General features: G+C 37.5%; 2 protein-coding genes across 2 annotated transcripts; one reads left to right on the top strand and one right to left on the bottom strand.

The window, feature by feature from the left end:
* Positions 1 to 3,855: 3,855 nt before the first annotated feature.
* LOC149206677 (ribosomal RNA small subunit methyltransferase, mitochondrial-like) lies at positions 3,856 to 7,559 on the bottom strand. The gene is made up of 4 exons (XM_089397774.1): positions 7,467 to 7,559; positions 7,219 to 7,314; positions 5,430 to 5,666; positions 3,856 to 4,358 (listed from the first exon to the last, which is right to left on the bottom strand). The coding sequence occupies exons 1-4, from the start codon at positions 7,557 to 7,559 to the stop codon at positions 3,882 to 3,884; spliced, it is 903 nt and encodes a 300-aa protein (XP_089253900.1). The 3' UTR covers positions 3,856 to 3,881.
* LOC149206676 (uncharacterized) lies at positions 6,558 to 9,104 on the top strand. Its single transcript, XM_089395523.1, has 3 exons — positions 6,558 to 7,837; positions 8,221 to 8,320; positions 8,515 to 9,104. Exons 1-3 carry the CDS (start codon positions 7,736 to 7,738, stop codon positions 8,670 to 8,672), a joined length of 360 nt encoding a protein of 119 aa, XP_089251649.1. The 5' UTR covers positions 6,558 to 7,735; the 3' UTR covers positions 8,673 to 9,104.
* The last annotated feature ends 7,613 nt before the right edge of the window (positions 9,105 to 16,717 follow it).

The raw sequence follows: 16,717 nt of genomic DNA, 5'->3' as shown, positions 1-16,717 counted from the left end.
CGAATACCATTCTTGCAATACCACAGTCTTTACAAAAAAAACGCGGTCATTCTGATACCTCCATTCTTACAATAAAAATCAGTTTCGATATCTAATACTTTTCTTCAAAACAATTCGTAGAACAGCATCAGCACTGACAGTCCCGGTACTTGCGGGTGGTAGAAATGAGAGCGGAGAATGGGAATGGACGAGGGGCCAATTCGTTGCCTAGCGCTCTGATGTGTCCGTATGAATGGGAAGATCCCGCTTTTCGAAGGTCTGGACGTTTGCCAAATCTCAGATACGGAGATCAGCTCAGGGCCATTTGGGTATCTCGGTATGAATTCAAAAGCGACAAAGATATCTCAGATATCATGCAACGCTCCGCACAGGCAGGCTTCAATACTGTTTTCTTTCACGCCAGGGGGGAATTACAAAAAATTGTATCAGAAACAAAAGAATAAGAGGCAAATCGGAGGATTGATAACAATTACAGCCAAAACGGAGAGAGGGGCAGCGCAGAGAGGGGTAGGCAAACGTTATAAAAAATAATGCGCAGTCTCTGGCAGTCAGAGGCAGCGCAGAGAGGGGCAGCAAATTCGGGCAAAAAAATGCGCAGTCTCTCAGAGAAAACGGATGCGCAGTCTCTCAGGACAGAGGTTTCATGAGACAGCAGAAACCTGGCAGAGGAGTTACACTATTTTAGGGACTGGGACCTGGGCTCTGATACCATGTCAGGCCAGGGTAACTCCAGCAATTAATGAGCGCAAGACAGAACTGATGATTTTATTCATTAGACAATTGTTATTTATACATATACAAAACGGATCAGTTCATCTTCTAGATGACTGTCCAGCTTCACCTCATCCGTTTCGGGTTAGGTGTCAACAAAATTAAATATAGTTAAATCAATAAGTAGAAGAGCTTGAAATTTTGTTTTAGTAACAATTTGGTGGCAACTAATAACACAACCTGAAAACAGAAATTATTGAGAACAGAGACAACTCCTATAAACAATATTATTGTTTTTTTGATAACCAATCCGATTGAACCTACATATTTACAATCGGTGATTAAAATTTATTATAGCTAAATTAAACGTGTGCACGTTAAATTATGATTTCTTTTTTCCCTTCTCTTACGTTTAAATTTTGTATGGTCTGTAAAATACTGATAAAAACCCAAAAAACTGGAGACATGCATTGGATCTCTCTTGTCAAACAAAATCCTAGATGCCTAATAGGTGCTGCGCCATCCATGTTAAGTTAATTGGTATGGGTAGGGTGAAGGTTAAATTGTAATTTGGTTTTTGGAATTTTGATGTTTGGAATTGGGTTATAAATAATTTTAGTATAGAAATTTAAATCTCAATCTCAATAAATCTGGATATGGAAACCTTAAATCTCAATAATAATTTTGGTGTTTAGAATCAATCTCAATAAATCTGGATATGGAAACCTTAAATCTGTATATAGAAACCCTGAAAATACCTGATCTAGATATGTGAATGTTGTAATATTCTCTGCGGGCGCTGGTTACCCAGCACTCACAACCAGTGATCAAATTTGAAGGGCAGGTCTTAATTTCATTTAGAAGGGCACATATTCAGGTAGCACTTCTATAATGAAAAGCATAAAAAAAAAGAGCAATTCAATTGACAACAGTAAATTATTTTCAAATTTCTTTTTATTTTTTCACAAGAAAATGGTGGAACAACAACCCCATGGATGTTGTATATAAGGCAGGTCTGATATGAGCCACAGGAAAATGGTGGAACAACAACCCCATGGATGTTGTATATAAGGCAGGTCTGATATGAGCCACAACTAATATATCGAATGCATTTACCATTAATGGATAAAAAGGAGACCTATATTCCTGCTCCAGTTTAGATAAGGATTAATTTTGTAGGAAATTTTTGTGACCAAAACGTTCAAGCCAATATACAAGTAGCTCAATCAAATTTAAGTTTATTGCATGAACGAAAAAATTTAGTAAAATTCTAAACAGGTTTAGGATTCAACAAACGAATGTACAAATGTGTATATGTTTTTGGTATCTCCTTTTTTAATATGAAAACATACCAGGAATTGGGAATCCGCAAACAAATCAAATCCAGTATGTTAGGAAGCTTGTTGAATGCGCTCCTCTCCAAGCATAAATCGTGCTTAAACCTTGCTTGAAAGTCGTTTGCTGAATGATGAATCTATGCTCCTCTCCAACTTAAATCGTCATCAAACCTTGCTTTAGGCAACCTTCAAGCACAACCCAGTGAAATTACAGACCTAATACATGGCCCATATTGACATCTAGTCGCTCTCAATTGAAACTACCAAATGTAATGGTATCAAGGGGTAGTTGTGACATAATAATTAATAAGAACTTCTATCATATGCACAATTAAAAAAAACAACTCGAAAAGAAACTGTTGTTTTTGAAATGGGAACAACTGCCAAATGTAATGGTATCAAAAGGTAATTGTGACATAATAATTAACTAGCATTTGCATCAGATGTTGCAAAGGAAACGCCGTAAGGCATAAATTGAAGAACACAAATACAACACAAGATTACTTTGATAAATAATAAAAATATATTGACCACTCAAATCAATGCCCCATTAACTGGAACCACTTAGTAGACATATCTATCAACATTAGGATTATACACAATGATCAAGAAATTTCCCATATACAAACAACACCTTCCACAACAACCTTTTGTCACGTCCACATTTTAAAAAATGCCTTGGAACATGATTGGAATCTCCCATATTGTCTTTTTCATTATGCAGATAAATCTTCCCTATTGCTATTTTCATCATCAATATTGTTAGTTCATTGTTGTAAAGTGTTAGTGTGTTAAAATATACAAACAACACGTTCCACAAGAACCTTTTGTCACATCCACATTTTAAAAAATGCCTTGGAACGTGATTGGAATCTCCCATATTGCCTTTTTCATTACGCAGAAAATCCTTCGATCAAGTCTTGTGTAATGTGCAAGACTAATCTTTGTGGGGAAGTCACCGTTGTACACTATGATCCTTTAGAGCCTTTCAGGATTTTAGACTCTCTTTCAAAATGTTGGTATTTATATCGGGGCCTACCTTCTAAAGAGTGGTTGTTACCGACGGAGTCACAGATGAGGCTTTATTTAATGAGCAAGGAATATTTTCCCTCGTACTCCAACTTTAGAGTACAAGACACTAAAAAAATTATGCAGCTGAAAGTGATCCATCTTCAAGATATTTTTCCTGTCAGTTACGAACAAAATGTTTAAAACCTCAGTTCTGCGAAGAACTCTGTTAAGCTGGAATGTAAGAGTTTGCCTTGTATTTGACAAGAGCTTGAGAAAAACTTCGCAGAGGAAATCGTTCAATAGGAGGGTTTCCTTTTCCCTTTTTCAGTTATATCTGTGATCATGAGTTTCCATTAACCCACAAGTTTCTTCGGATCAAGGTCTGATCCGTGAGTATTGAAAACTGTTTTCAGCACAAATTCACCTTAAAATAAGCAGGGTTCAGTCTTTTAACATACATCTCATAAGTCCTGACTAATGAGACAACCGACTAGGCTAAACTGCTGAAACCTATGTGATTCCATTCTAACTAACTTGAATGCATGCTGAGACGAATTGATTCAAGGTAAAATATTTTCAAAAACAATAGTTCCCAAAAGAAAAGGTTTCAAACATGTTGAAGAAAATAAATATGAAGAGATCGAAAAAACATAACTAATTCATATTGAAACGCCTGTCTGCTTAAAGTATTGCTTGCAAAGAAAAACCGAAGATGATTCGTCCTTTTAACTAAAAAGGAAAAATTCCTCCATTTGCTCATACAATGCAAATGTACCTATACTGTTTGTTGAGAAATTGCTGCCATCCATGCTCTAAATGCCTTTAAAGAAGATAATCTTGGGGAGCAAATAAACAATAGCAGGGATATATGCCTTCAAGATTAAAATTGATGAACAGGAAGATTGCACCGAGAGTCTTATTCTTTCTGGTGAAACACATCAGAGTGAATCTATTCCATTCACTCAAGTCGACTGGAGGAGGCCATGCCCTTGGTTCGATTCTCACAACAGAGGAATCCACTTTAGGGCATGGCGTAAAATGCCTCTTGCTCACATCCATAAGGAGCTTGGTACTCGCCAGAAGATCCACATTGACAGCCAGGCGATTGAAAAGGGAATCACCAGGCTTTGCCACGAGGTGGTGGCCAAATTCCTTCTGAAGCATGAGGGTGGCACTTCGAAACTTGGGCATGGTGGACAAAAGCTTGAAGATGAGCGGAGATGATATCTGGTAAGGTATATTGGCTACACATATGTCAAAAGTTGGCAAGTCTGTTCGTAGTATGTCCCCTCGCACCAACTGTCCATAACAGAAAAGAAAAAGGAGATAGTCATATTAGAGAAGAGCAACTTTGATTTATCGTAATCCCAAAAATTAATAAGGTATCACCAAAGACAGCAATCACAAGGAACAAAAAAGGAATTGCAAGAGACAATTACGAAGACATCACAAGGGAACCTGCAAAGCACATAGCTTAGGCTAACCTTGCAGTAAACAGAATCTCTTTCCAGTGCATTTTCCTTGTAAATCTGGCAGAAATTTTGCCAGAATCTTGGAATTACAGGTTTGAATTGCATAAATTTAATACTGAGGTGCCCAATTGGACATAAGGGGGTAGGGAATCCATCTGCAACATCAAATTTGCAAAAAGAAGAAGTGTTTTATTGCCAAAATTGGCATTTTTCATTGCCAGACAGAAAGTGCAGTACGTTACAAGATTATGGCTTCCCAAAGCACACATGTACTTCTAAGCATCATTAGATTGGAGAAAGGTAGTAACTGAAGAAAAGAAGGCTGCTATCACATAAGCATGAGGACTTCACCCCATAGCCAGTTTTCATCGCATAGGCATGAGAAATTCACCCTAAACCCAGTTTTCAGATTGGCAAAGATTTGAAAAAGTTTTAATGTATGTGGTATTTCACAAATAAACCTTCTTCAGTATTGTTGTCAATGTAGGATTTTTTTTTGGTTGATGTTTCCAGTTTACAAATGCAGCGAGCGCACCCTTCTCCATTATGGGATTATCACGATGAACTGAAGTCAGGTCATGCAGAAAGCATGCCCATTTCCATTATGTGAATATCACAACGAACTATAGCAGGCTGACAACAGATATTCGAAAACATATGTCTCAGTGATTGTGGCAGAAGACCTACACCTTGCCCCATCCACATGGAGCCGGAGCCTGAGCCGCTGCTTACACAGGTGCATAGAAGCAACAGCTCATGAAGGGAAAACATGTCTCTGAGGATTTGAAACTTGGGGTGGGCATGAAGAGTCACAATCCATGTGGAATTGACATATTGTTAATGAGGTAAATAAGGTGAATGAATGTAAAAACAAGATGCAAAGGAAATTGGAACTCACCTCCAATCTCTGAGCCATTTCGGTCCCCTTTATGCGTTTGTGAACTACTTCGATCATCCAGGGATCGATCTCGACTGCGATGACTCTGTGGGCGGCCTGTAGCAACTCTAGGGTTAGATTTCCAGTACCCGGGCCGATTTCCAGGACGGTATCGCTTTCTCTCATGTCCGCTTTCTCAACGATGGATTTGAGAACACCGGGATTTGTGAGAATGTGGGATTTGTGAGAATGTGCTGCCTGCTCAGTACAGCCTTGGGATCAATCAACTCCACCCATAGACAGTACAAGAAAACCCCGCCAACAGGGTTAGTGGGACGCATGTAGCACTAGAGAGCCCGGTTCAGCTGCCCTGATGAAACTATTCGATCCGCCAAATGAAACGCCCAAACCGTTTGGGCAACCCTTTTGAATCAACGATCAACGGCTGAAATTGTTGCAATCGTCTAACATATAATCGTGTGGCTTACACGATGACAGGTAAGCAGAGAGGGGAGTTGATTTCAGAGGGAAACGCCTTACGGCGTAATAAGAACTTGCATCATATGCACAATTAGAAAAAACAACTCAAAAGGAAACTGTTGTTTTTCAAATGGGAGTTTCTAAAATGGGACTTTAGTTTTAACATGAAAAGAAATTTACAAATTCAACATTCCTAAAATTCTAATTTTTTCATTCCTAAAATTCTAATTTCAGGAAAAATGAAATTTAAAAAAAAATTGACAATTTGACAGCACTTCTTAAAAAATTTTAAGATATTATTCCAATTTTTTTTTAAATGACAAAAATCAATTTTTAAATTTTTTTTGACTGGTAAAATTTTCTTCTTACTTCCCAGAGACCCTTTGAAGGGCTCTCACGTGTTCAATTTTGATCCCTGCTCACAACATGTAATTTTGAGTATTCAGACAGATTTAGGGCATTTGAATTAAAAAACTTTCAATTTAGCAGTGTAAATCGCAGTTCTCCGCCGATGGTTTGAGTGTGTTGTTTATCCGACGGTCTGATGCATGCTCTCAGCCCCCGACCTTTATGGAGCGTGGGACCGTGTCTGACAGAACAGATGAGGTTGAAAGAAAGGCGTACGAAGGGTTGAGAACGCTTGTCTGACTTTCCGTGCCAGATAGCAGTTTCAGATGATCGTAAAAGCCGTTTCCGAAAGGTGGGTAACCCTTTCCTGAGATATGATTTATACACCTTCTGGAGGTAAGCGGCGAATCGGAAGGGTTTTATTGTGGTTGTTCGGATATAAATCCTTGGAATTGAAGTTAGTTTAGATTCGCTGGTATGTATTCCATTAATAGGAGTATTAAATGCGCATTGTTTTTGGGGTACATATCGATTTCTAAGAGATCCGTGCTTCACAACCTGGAAGCCATTAATCTCTTTCAGAGCAGCACAGCTGATGCAGAGGTCCTTCGACAGGGCTTTTTATCAAAGGAATCTTATCCTGCAGAGATAAGTGCTCTGTTGGGTTAGGTTTTCACAGGGTATCCTTATACCAATGAGGTCATGGTCAGGGAACAATACCTGCGGTGGGTGGACTGAGATTAGATTTGGGGGCAGATGGAAATGTCTCCGTATATCCATATACCCAAGATCTTTGCTGTTGGGAATTTGAGTTCCTTGACTATACTAAAGCTGAATCACAATGGGCTAACGGGACGATTACAAAGAGCTTGACTGGATTGTAAAGCAAGAAGCAATTGCATGCAAGTAACAATAATTTGAACAGACCAGTTGAAATTTTCGGTACCCAAGTAGAGGTTAATGCCCAGGTAAATCAGTTTACCAATACCATTCTTATTCCTGGTTCTGCCCTTTCTGGTGGTGACAGCAACAGTTGATTTGGATCTCCATCTGGGCCTCCTGGTACTGCAGGGGATTTCTTAAGAAAAGGAAAGACACCAATTTCGCTTCTGCAGCTTCTGAAGACCCGCACGAGCAAAGGGAAAATCGAATCTATTTTTAGTTGTCATTTCCAGTGTTTTCGCCAGAAAACCCTAAATTAAAGGTCAGGGTAATCGAAGCGACAATAACCTGCAAATACGAGGAAAATGCATCCCCTGTCCTTGCACAGGGCTGTACTGGGGCTGCGGGCAGCATGGGCATCTGAAAAGCAGGAACGGGCATTCTTGCCTCACTGCCAAAGGCAAGAGCCAGAGAGGCACCAGCGATTTCTTTGCGTATCCTGTCATCTGTAGATTGTCATTAGCATACCCTTGCTTATCTTTCTTGAGTCTAGAAACACCGCTTCAAATTCATGGACGTTGTGTTCTGCTTGAGATGGTGTCATCGCTTAAGTTTTGATGGAAGTGTGGCCGTCCCTTGAACTCGTCGATGCACAAAACCTGCGTCTTGAGACGGAGGTCGCCCGCGAGGGACACCACGTGAAGGGCGGATGCGCCCAGGTAAGTCCCCAGTTTCTATTTTCGTCAGATTAATCTTTTTAAACATGAGTACCGATAACAATTCCAGAATCATTCATCTTACCATGGCCATGGATTCTTAAGCTCTGAAAATGCTAGAAAATGTTAAAACCCTAGATGACTATTCCAAGCATTAAAGATATTGTTTCTTACCAGTGTTTGAGGATATTCCAGCATGGATCTAAAGCCTACGAGCAGGCCGATTTTATATCTGTTTAAGCCATTTCGAAATAAAAATTCCACACAATGTTTTCCGTAGATCTATTAAAGCCGTAATTTTTCCTTTTTAGATCCCAGAAAGTTTTTTTTAGTTTCAAGTAAATGATGATCTTAGTCCTGTTAGATTTGATTTGTTTGTCTTGTAGGATCCTGAGATTCCTTTAAAACAGCATGCTTTAGTGCATTTATCTGTGGGTGGCAAAAGAAAAATTCATTCGCTTCCTTATGCAGATCCTAATCTTCTAGGTTTGTGAATCCACCAAGATTTACATTGGCCTCTTTAATCATTTGAAATCTGCATGAGAGCTTAATCTAGTTGTAGAGTAAGATCTTATTAGGAGTCCTCCTTTCTCCGGCATGGTCCATAAAGTTTTCTATCTCTAAAGTTGGCACGCTGTACTGTCATGGAATGAGAGGACTGAAATTGACTTTTGTGGCAGCCTGCAGAGTAATGGTGATTCAACATTTGCACTGCATGTTGCAGGTTTGGTCAGCATCGTTGAAGGTATCAATGGGGGTCTATGCGTTCGTCCATGTATTCTTCTTTTGTTGTGTTTTTTTAGATACATATGTTGCGTCCTTTTTCTGTCTCTGTTAACAATGTGCAGTCGTCCTAACACTGTTTTAGAGAATGGCGTCAGTAATAGTGCTTCAAAGGAATAAAGTGCAAGCCTGAATTTACTTATGCATAGCTAGAATTGACTTGATTAGCATACGCAAGAGATGGTAAATTCAATATACTTAAATGGAATTTATGGCATTTCTAGTGATTCAAAATTTCCGCCAGCCTGCACATCACTAATTGATTTGCTGTGGAGCTTTTTATAGCTGAATTTAAGTGGGTTGTAGATTTTAAAATATTCTGGAAAATTAGATGGATAGGAGTAAATTCAAATAGACTTTATTCATCTACATCAAATTTACAGAAAATTTGGAAATCTGCAATCAAGATAAAAATCACCATTGTACATCAAATTTACAGGAAATTTGGAAATCTGCAATCAAGATAAAAATCACCATTTTTCATACATGCAAGCAGGGTTGGAATTTGAATTGCAGGTGATTTGCCTATCAAATACAGCAAAATTTTTCCTGCCCTTCAAAATTCTTTCTTAAAATGATTAAAACAAGATTCTTTCTTAAAATGATTAAAACAAACACTAGAATTGCAAAAACTATCCATATTAATGGGTGTTTCAAATTTTAAATTCCTACCCTACATGCAAGCATATTTTGAAAATCGTAAAACTGAGCAATAGTACGAAGAATATGCAGCAAAAAGATGGTAAAATTGTAAATGCAAACCCGTTGTTAGAATTTAAACATATCCATTTCATGTGTTTCCATGGCCAATGGAAAGCTAACAGCAGAATAATTTTCACTGCTCTTTTATTGATTGCTGTTTACAAACACATCTACATTTCCACTGTGGTCTGTAAAAGAGAGCGGAGAAGAAAAAAGGAATGTTGTCTGACAGTCAGTGTTGTAGCTGATCCATGAAAGAGCAAATAGAGATTGTTATTATTCAACATGTCAGTTTACTCGTATCGCTCTGGACTTGGCTTGATGCATTTATATGTGCCTTAAATGTAAATTTCTGGGCTTGTCTGCAATTTTAGATCACTGTCTCTAAATATTATGATAACATTGGCTTGGTAATCATTTATCTATTGTTAGCATTTTCATATAGATTGTTGGTAGATTTGGCAACTTGGCTTGATGCATTTATATGTGCCTTAAATGTAAATTTCTGGGCTTGTCTGCAATTTTAGATCACTGTCTCTAAATATTATGATAATATTGGCTTGGTAGTCATTTATCTATTGTTAGCATTTTCATATAGATTGTTGGTAGATTTGGCAACTTGGCTTGATGCATTTATATGTGCCTTAAATGTAAATGTCTGGGCTTGTCTGCAATTTTAGATCACTGTCTCTAAATATTATGATAACATTGGCTTGGTAATCATTTATCTATTGTTAGCATTTTCATATAGATTGTTGGTAGATTTGGCAACTTGGCTTGATGCATTTATATGTGCCTTAAATGTAAATTTCTGGGCTTGTCTGCAATTTTAGATCACTGTCTCTAAATATTATGATAACATTGGCTTGGTAATCATTTATCTATTGTTAGCATTTTCATATAGATTGTTGGTAGATTTGGCAATTGGGGTTATCTGGGGTGATTGGGCAGAAGGGCTGTTAATTTTCTTACCTAGTTCAAATTTTTATTAGTGATATATTTGCTATAATATTTTAATAAATATTGTTGTAATGGTTTTGTGTTTATATAAATATTGTTATATTGGCTTTGAGCTTTGTAATTTGGGCGGGCCTGGTACCAGCAACCTCACTTTAACTCTCTAGCTAAAGAGATGCTGATTTCTTTTCAAAAAAAAATACTATTGGTAGATTTAAACCCGCCATGCAACTGCAAGGTATAACCTCTGAATTGCTTGAATTGTACACTGTGTGGATACATTGATAATGTGGTGACAGAGGTATAATGTTTGAACAGTAAGTTCACGAATGGTGAAGAATAATACAGAGTAAAAACTCTCAGCACAGAATGTTCGAGAGATCCACCACTAGGTGGTAGTGTTTGTCGACAAAAATGCCAGGAGGCAAGGGTTTATGGTGGTAGACTTGTGTGGAATTGGGTAATATGGATGAAGATAGTTTTCTGCTATTAATGATAGGGTTAGGCTTGTCTCGCTGGGTGTGGGATCGAGATATATGGATTTTTTTTTTTCAGCGCGTATCTGACATCTTTGTTTTGTTGTTTCTAAGCTCTGAAATTGTTCTAAATGAAAAGAAAACCTTCATCACTTTTTTCCAGCAGAAGTCAATTTTAGTGGTTTCGACTCCCATTAAAAAAATGTGCCCACAGCTTGAGTGAAAACTGTGGTACAAAAAAATATAAGCCAGCTGGTCAATACAGATGCTTAAGCGAAGAATATATGGGATGCATGCTTCACTATTTCAATGGTACAAGTTGCTCAGCGACTCAGACATAATTTCATCCATGCTTATTTCGGTGTTGCTATATACCCCCTTTGGATTTCATTAAATGTATTGTATATTATTCAGTTGCCTTGTGTTCATTTTTAGGATGCAACTTTCTCTTCCTTCGATTAATAAGAGTTGAAATATATTTTTTTCATCCGGAGGTCTAGCATTTCTTGGCAAAGCCCATTGCTGAGGTAAATATCGCTTGGGCACGGAACGGCTCGGTGAAACATTTGTTCCAGTTTCGTGGACAGTTTTCTTTTTGGTGTCGCCCCTTGCCGTGCTTCTGGTTCTTCATTAATTTGCTTCATTATGGTGCCTTCTTTTGTGGAGGTGAGTGGGCTGTTAGACATCTGAATTGATATACGAGGATTGGTGATGCCATATTCTTCATCCGAGTCTATAGATAGGAGATGCCTTTGCACACCTGTATTGATATGACTGGTGTTGAAAAAGACATGCAAACTGTTTGTTTCGTTGTTTTTTGGGTTGCGTTTCACTCTCATTAACACCTGCCCTTGGTAGCCACTGATATTTGGCGCGTAGTCTAATAAGGCGGAGGAGTTGCTTGGAAAGTTATGGAAATTCCGGTCATATTTAGAGAAAATCTGGCAAGGATTTAAATCCAAGTTATAGTTACTAAACTTTAAAATTTTAGGTGTCCTAGACGTTTTTGATGGTGCTGAGCCCATTTCCACCATCAAAAACACGATTCAAACACTGGTTCTACAAGGTTTTTTGAAATTTTTTTGCCTGAATTCTGACCACTTTTGGTCGTTTGGGCAATTCAATATTTAGATTATAACTTCATTTAAAAATGGTTATTTTTTTTTAATTAAATTGTTATTGGTTAACTTAGTTATATAAATTAAATAGCTAATAAATTAGAGATAATTTAAAACATTTATCAATTTTTACTGGTAAAAAAATCAATATATATATATGAGTACTACCAATTATGACGCATGGCACATTAGTTGCAACGGAAATGTGAGAAACATGGCACATTAGTTGCAACGGAAATGCGAGAAACAGATTAGTTGCATGGGAAATGTGAGAAACAGAAATATGAGCAACAAAAATATGAGCCCTAACAGAATTATTAGATGTACTTTTTAAATATTAGATGTAATTTTACAACTCTTTAGGAGATGGTGTAAAAGGATGAAGCATATATAATATTAAAAAAATTTGTGTTTTATTAATATTGGTATGCATTTTTTTTTATCTAAAACGTAATGCATATATTTGTGTTAAGTTTTGGGTTTGGTATGTAAATGATGAAATTTAAAAAAAAAAAATTGTACATTTGTACTCAATAGATAGATTTTGTGTATCATTATTTTTCCATATTTTTTTAATGTTGATTATATATATGTGTGTGTTTTTCTTTTTTCTTTAAAATATAATGCATATATTTTTGTTAAGCTTTAGGTTTGTTATGTAATTGATGAGATTTTTTAAAACAAATTTGTATATTTGTAGATAATAGATGGATTTTGTCTATCATTATTTTCCCATATTTTTTAATGTTGATTATATATATATATATATATATATATATATATATTATGAAACACAATGAAGCCTTAAAATGATGAGTTCAACCATTAGGCCTTGCTTTAAGAGTCTTAACATATTCATGTTTAAAATGATGAGTTCAACCATTAGGCCTTGCTTTAAGAGTCTTAACATATTCATGTTTTTGTTTTAACTGAGTAGGTCTTCATCTATTCTAATGCTAGTTTTTTTTGGATTTCAAAATAAGTCAACAATCAAAAAAGTTATTGCTAAAAGAAAATACCTATGTTTTTTTTTATAAATTTAATATATGTAAAAAATTAAAAAAAATTAAATTATGAAAATAAATTTATATTTAGAATTTGCATATAGATCTAAACTTGTTAGTTTTATTAGCAATGAACGCATAGAGCATATGTAGAATCATGGTTGAAACTCAAGATGTAAAAATGGGTGTGCTTTTGATTTATGCAGTAAAAACCAATAATTTTGTGAATTTGAATTTAAAACCAAAGCAAGCATCTCATCCACCATGTAATTGAAAAAGGTGTTCTTGTCAAATATTTTTTGAAACTAATAATGTGTGCGCGTTAACAAAACAAATTGCACATGTTTTGTTTTGTAAGATTAGTAGGACCTTTCTATTCATTATCTTTGAAAACAGGAAAGTTAGAACCATAAAATAAATGGTTAGGTTGCCTCAATCCCCCTAGAGGGAAATAAAGTTCGTTGGCCACCTAACAACATGATAAGCCATCCAAAAGAAAAATATTATAACTCTGTCAAGCCAAGCTAAATAAGTCTAAGTGTCTTTATACTTCCTATATTATAGATAACTATAAACTTGTTGAAATATTTGTAACTGATGCATACAAAAAGTCAAAACAAGGAGTAAAACATCAAACTTCTCATCATCAACTGAATCAACAAGAGCAAAATACTTTGCACTTGAGCTTGGAAGCTCAGTTTGCAGGCTGCACGGGATACGCTGTTTGATGCGACTGAGAAGACCATTTTGCATTTAGAGTTGAAATTGAATATGTTGGAAATCCTTGCTGTAAATTGGGAATCGCTGAGAAGACAAAGGTGAACCAAAAGGGATATGATCCAAAGCTTTAAGTAGGAGGTTCTTCATTATCCAATGCAAATGAACAATTGGTTTATATTAGGAAAATAGTAATCGTCCCTGAGGGTGTCTGGGGTTAGTCACTACATTTTTCTAGTGAGCCATGTCAATATCCATTATACCAACTTTTGTATTAAGTCTGACTTCCCATTCTGTGATAAGCTGGCGGACTTGGGTAGAGCTTCCCTCATGAAACGCAGTGGAAAATTAATTAATTATGTGGGAGGCTTACTTGCAACCAAGGGTTTTACCAACTTGAGCAGCGTCGGCCATGGTTTGAGAGTGGCTGAGAGAACTTATAACAAATGACTTGGACCCTGTTAGTCGACCCGAGGAGAGCCTATCTCCAAGAGTGATATGCTTGCAAGGGCCGCACCGAACCAAAGGACTTGCCAAATTAACCATATATAAGGGCCACGATCTATACATAAACTGATGCTTTACCCTGTTGTAGATTGCAAGCCGGAAATAAAATTAATCCTAGAGCCAAGAAACATGAGTCCAACCCTGCCATGGATGGATGAGGGCATAAGTTTTAACTAGGTCGTACACATACTAGAAACCTAAAGCCTCGGGGCCTAAACCAAAAAAAGTGAGAGGAGAACCAAATCCATTACAACCAGGATAGAAATAGGAAGAAGACCAGAAATGACACATTGGCCTTGCCCAAAAAATGCCCATACACGACGACATAATTCCATAGTACACAAACACAGGAGTACAGAAAACAAAGGAGCCCTCATACAATTTTGCAACTGCCATATAAGATTCCTGATAGTGCTCCTTCCAAACCGTCAAATTCAAGACATAGCCATTCTTCTCGGAGATTAGCAGAAATAAATAACTAGCCATGGGTGCAGGGAAACAGGGTTTGAGATTGAGAACATACTCGAGAAAGGTTGCCTAAACCAACTATAGGTAGACCGACGCCCAGTAAGAGACCACGAACAGTGCTTCCCCCAAGCCAAAGAGCTATTCAGACTAGAGCGAAAAGGCCAAAAACCTTTGCCCCTATTATCATGCTGCCACCTTCTGGATTGGCATTAATTGGAGACATGCACAAAACAAATTGCACATGCTATAATCCATGTGCATTAATTTAACATGCATGTGTTCTTTTTCCATCTTTTTTTTTTTTTCTCTCTATCTCTCCCTCCTTCCTCCCATTCACTTTGCCTCCCTCTTCGTCATTTCCTCTCTCTATCCTTGAGTCTCCCTCCTATATCAGGCTCTCTCTTCCATCACTAAGCCCCCATTTTCTCTCTCCGCAACTTCCCCCATTCCTTTTGTCTCTTTCCCTATCCCTTTCTTCATCTCACTCGTTATGTTTCCCTCCTCTCTCTCTCTTCCCACCTTTTTGTATTTCCTCCTCTTTCTATCTTCCTTGCCCAGTGTGCGCCCCCTTACTCTCTCCACCCCATCTTCTCTCTCCATATTTGTATATCTCTCTACTTATGTTTACCTCTTATATCCCCCTCTCCCCCCTTTTCTAAGCCCCCCTTTTCTCTCTCCCCCCAAATCCCCCACTCCCCCTCTTTTTATTTCCATATCCCTTTATCTCTCTCTCTTTTTGTGTTTCCCTCTCTACCCCTTTCCCTATCACTTCCTTTTTCTCTAGATCTATGACTCCATCTTTATATCTCTTCCCCATTTTCTTTATTCCCTTCTCTCTCTCTCTCTCTCTCTCTCTCTGTTTCACACACACACATTGTATGTCTCCCTCTCTTTGATTTAAGGATGTCCACACATGGTAGAATTGCTAAACTTAGAGAGGAGGTAGTATGTTAGAATTCAAGTCGTGGAAAGGGGATTTATGCAAGAGAAGAACAATTGTTAAGGATGTGATGTGTTGAATTTCCACGACCTTGAGTATAGGTTAGAGTCTTAAAATCACTGACACTACCAAACTAAGAATCTCAACTGTAAAATACTTTGCACAGCGGAAATATAAAGCAGTAAATCACATATGCATAATATACACAGTTTTAAACAAAATTGTACAATATGTACAATCCCAATCTTTGTTATATTAAACCACATCTGAATAATACAACAATCTATGGTATACAAGATACGATGACAAACTTCGTGGTGCAAAACCGTAAACTACTTTTCATAGCTTAAATATAAAGCAGTAAATCACATATGCACAATATACACAGTTTTAAGCAAAATTGTACAATATGTACAATCCCAATCTTTGTTATATTAAACCACATTTTAATAATACAACAATCTATGGTATACAAGATACAATGACAAACTTTGTTGCCCAAATTCGATGTCGTATCTTGTCCTGTTGGTCCTTTGCTCCTGTACTGCTCACTAGTAGTGCCTTAATCCATCAAGGTCATTACGCATCGAGACTCCAAGAGGGTTGCCAACTATCATCGCTGCAAGTCACGTTTGCTACAATGAAAATGGGCTCATCAACTGCTCTCTTGGTAGGCCTAATTCTTGAGCTCCAATATGCCAATCTAGCAATCACTTTTGTCCATCAAAGGGCTGCACATAAGGCTGCAAGACTTCACCCAATCTCGCATCAACAACATCCTTCTTGTTTTTTGCTCTAGGGTTACTTTGGGTAGCCAACACGCTGCCCTCCACTAGCTCTATGACACCCAATCTCGTCACTGTCGATTCTGCTCCTAGGAAGACATTTCATCACCACAGAATGTCATCCACATGGCACCAATATGTTGCATAAATCACTGATCCAATCTGGTCAATAACTTTTACCCAATACACATCAATTTCTACTCCAAGTTTGCTGTCCAATTGCTACCCTTGACTTTCATTGGTTAGGGCATATTTTGCAGGTTGCAACAACCACTAACCAACCCCTGAACAACCCTCAAACAACCTTCATTAAATGAAGCCTAGCCTTGGGAGACTACTCCTTTACCACGTTGTTGTCATAGGCATATATAAGCCCTTTAAACTGCCCCTCGACACACCTTACTGTGGTGCTATGGCCTGCGGCCT

This window comes from Pinus tabuliformis, chromosome 1_2 (assembly GCF_031772625.1).
Source record: "Pinus tabuliformis cultivar Carrire ecotype Pingquan chromosome 1_2, CPIR1, whole genome shotgun sequence".
In the NCBI taxonomy this organism is placed as follows: Eukaryota; Viridiplantae; Streptophyta; class Pinopsida; order Pinales; family Pinaceae; genus Pinus; species Pinus tabuliformis.
Note: the sequence above shows the minus strand (reverse complement) of the source record. Positions and strands in the feature narration are given on the sequence as shown.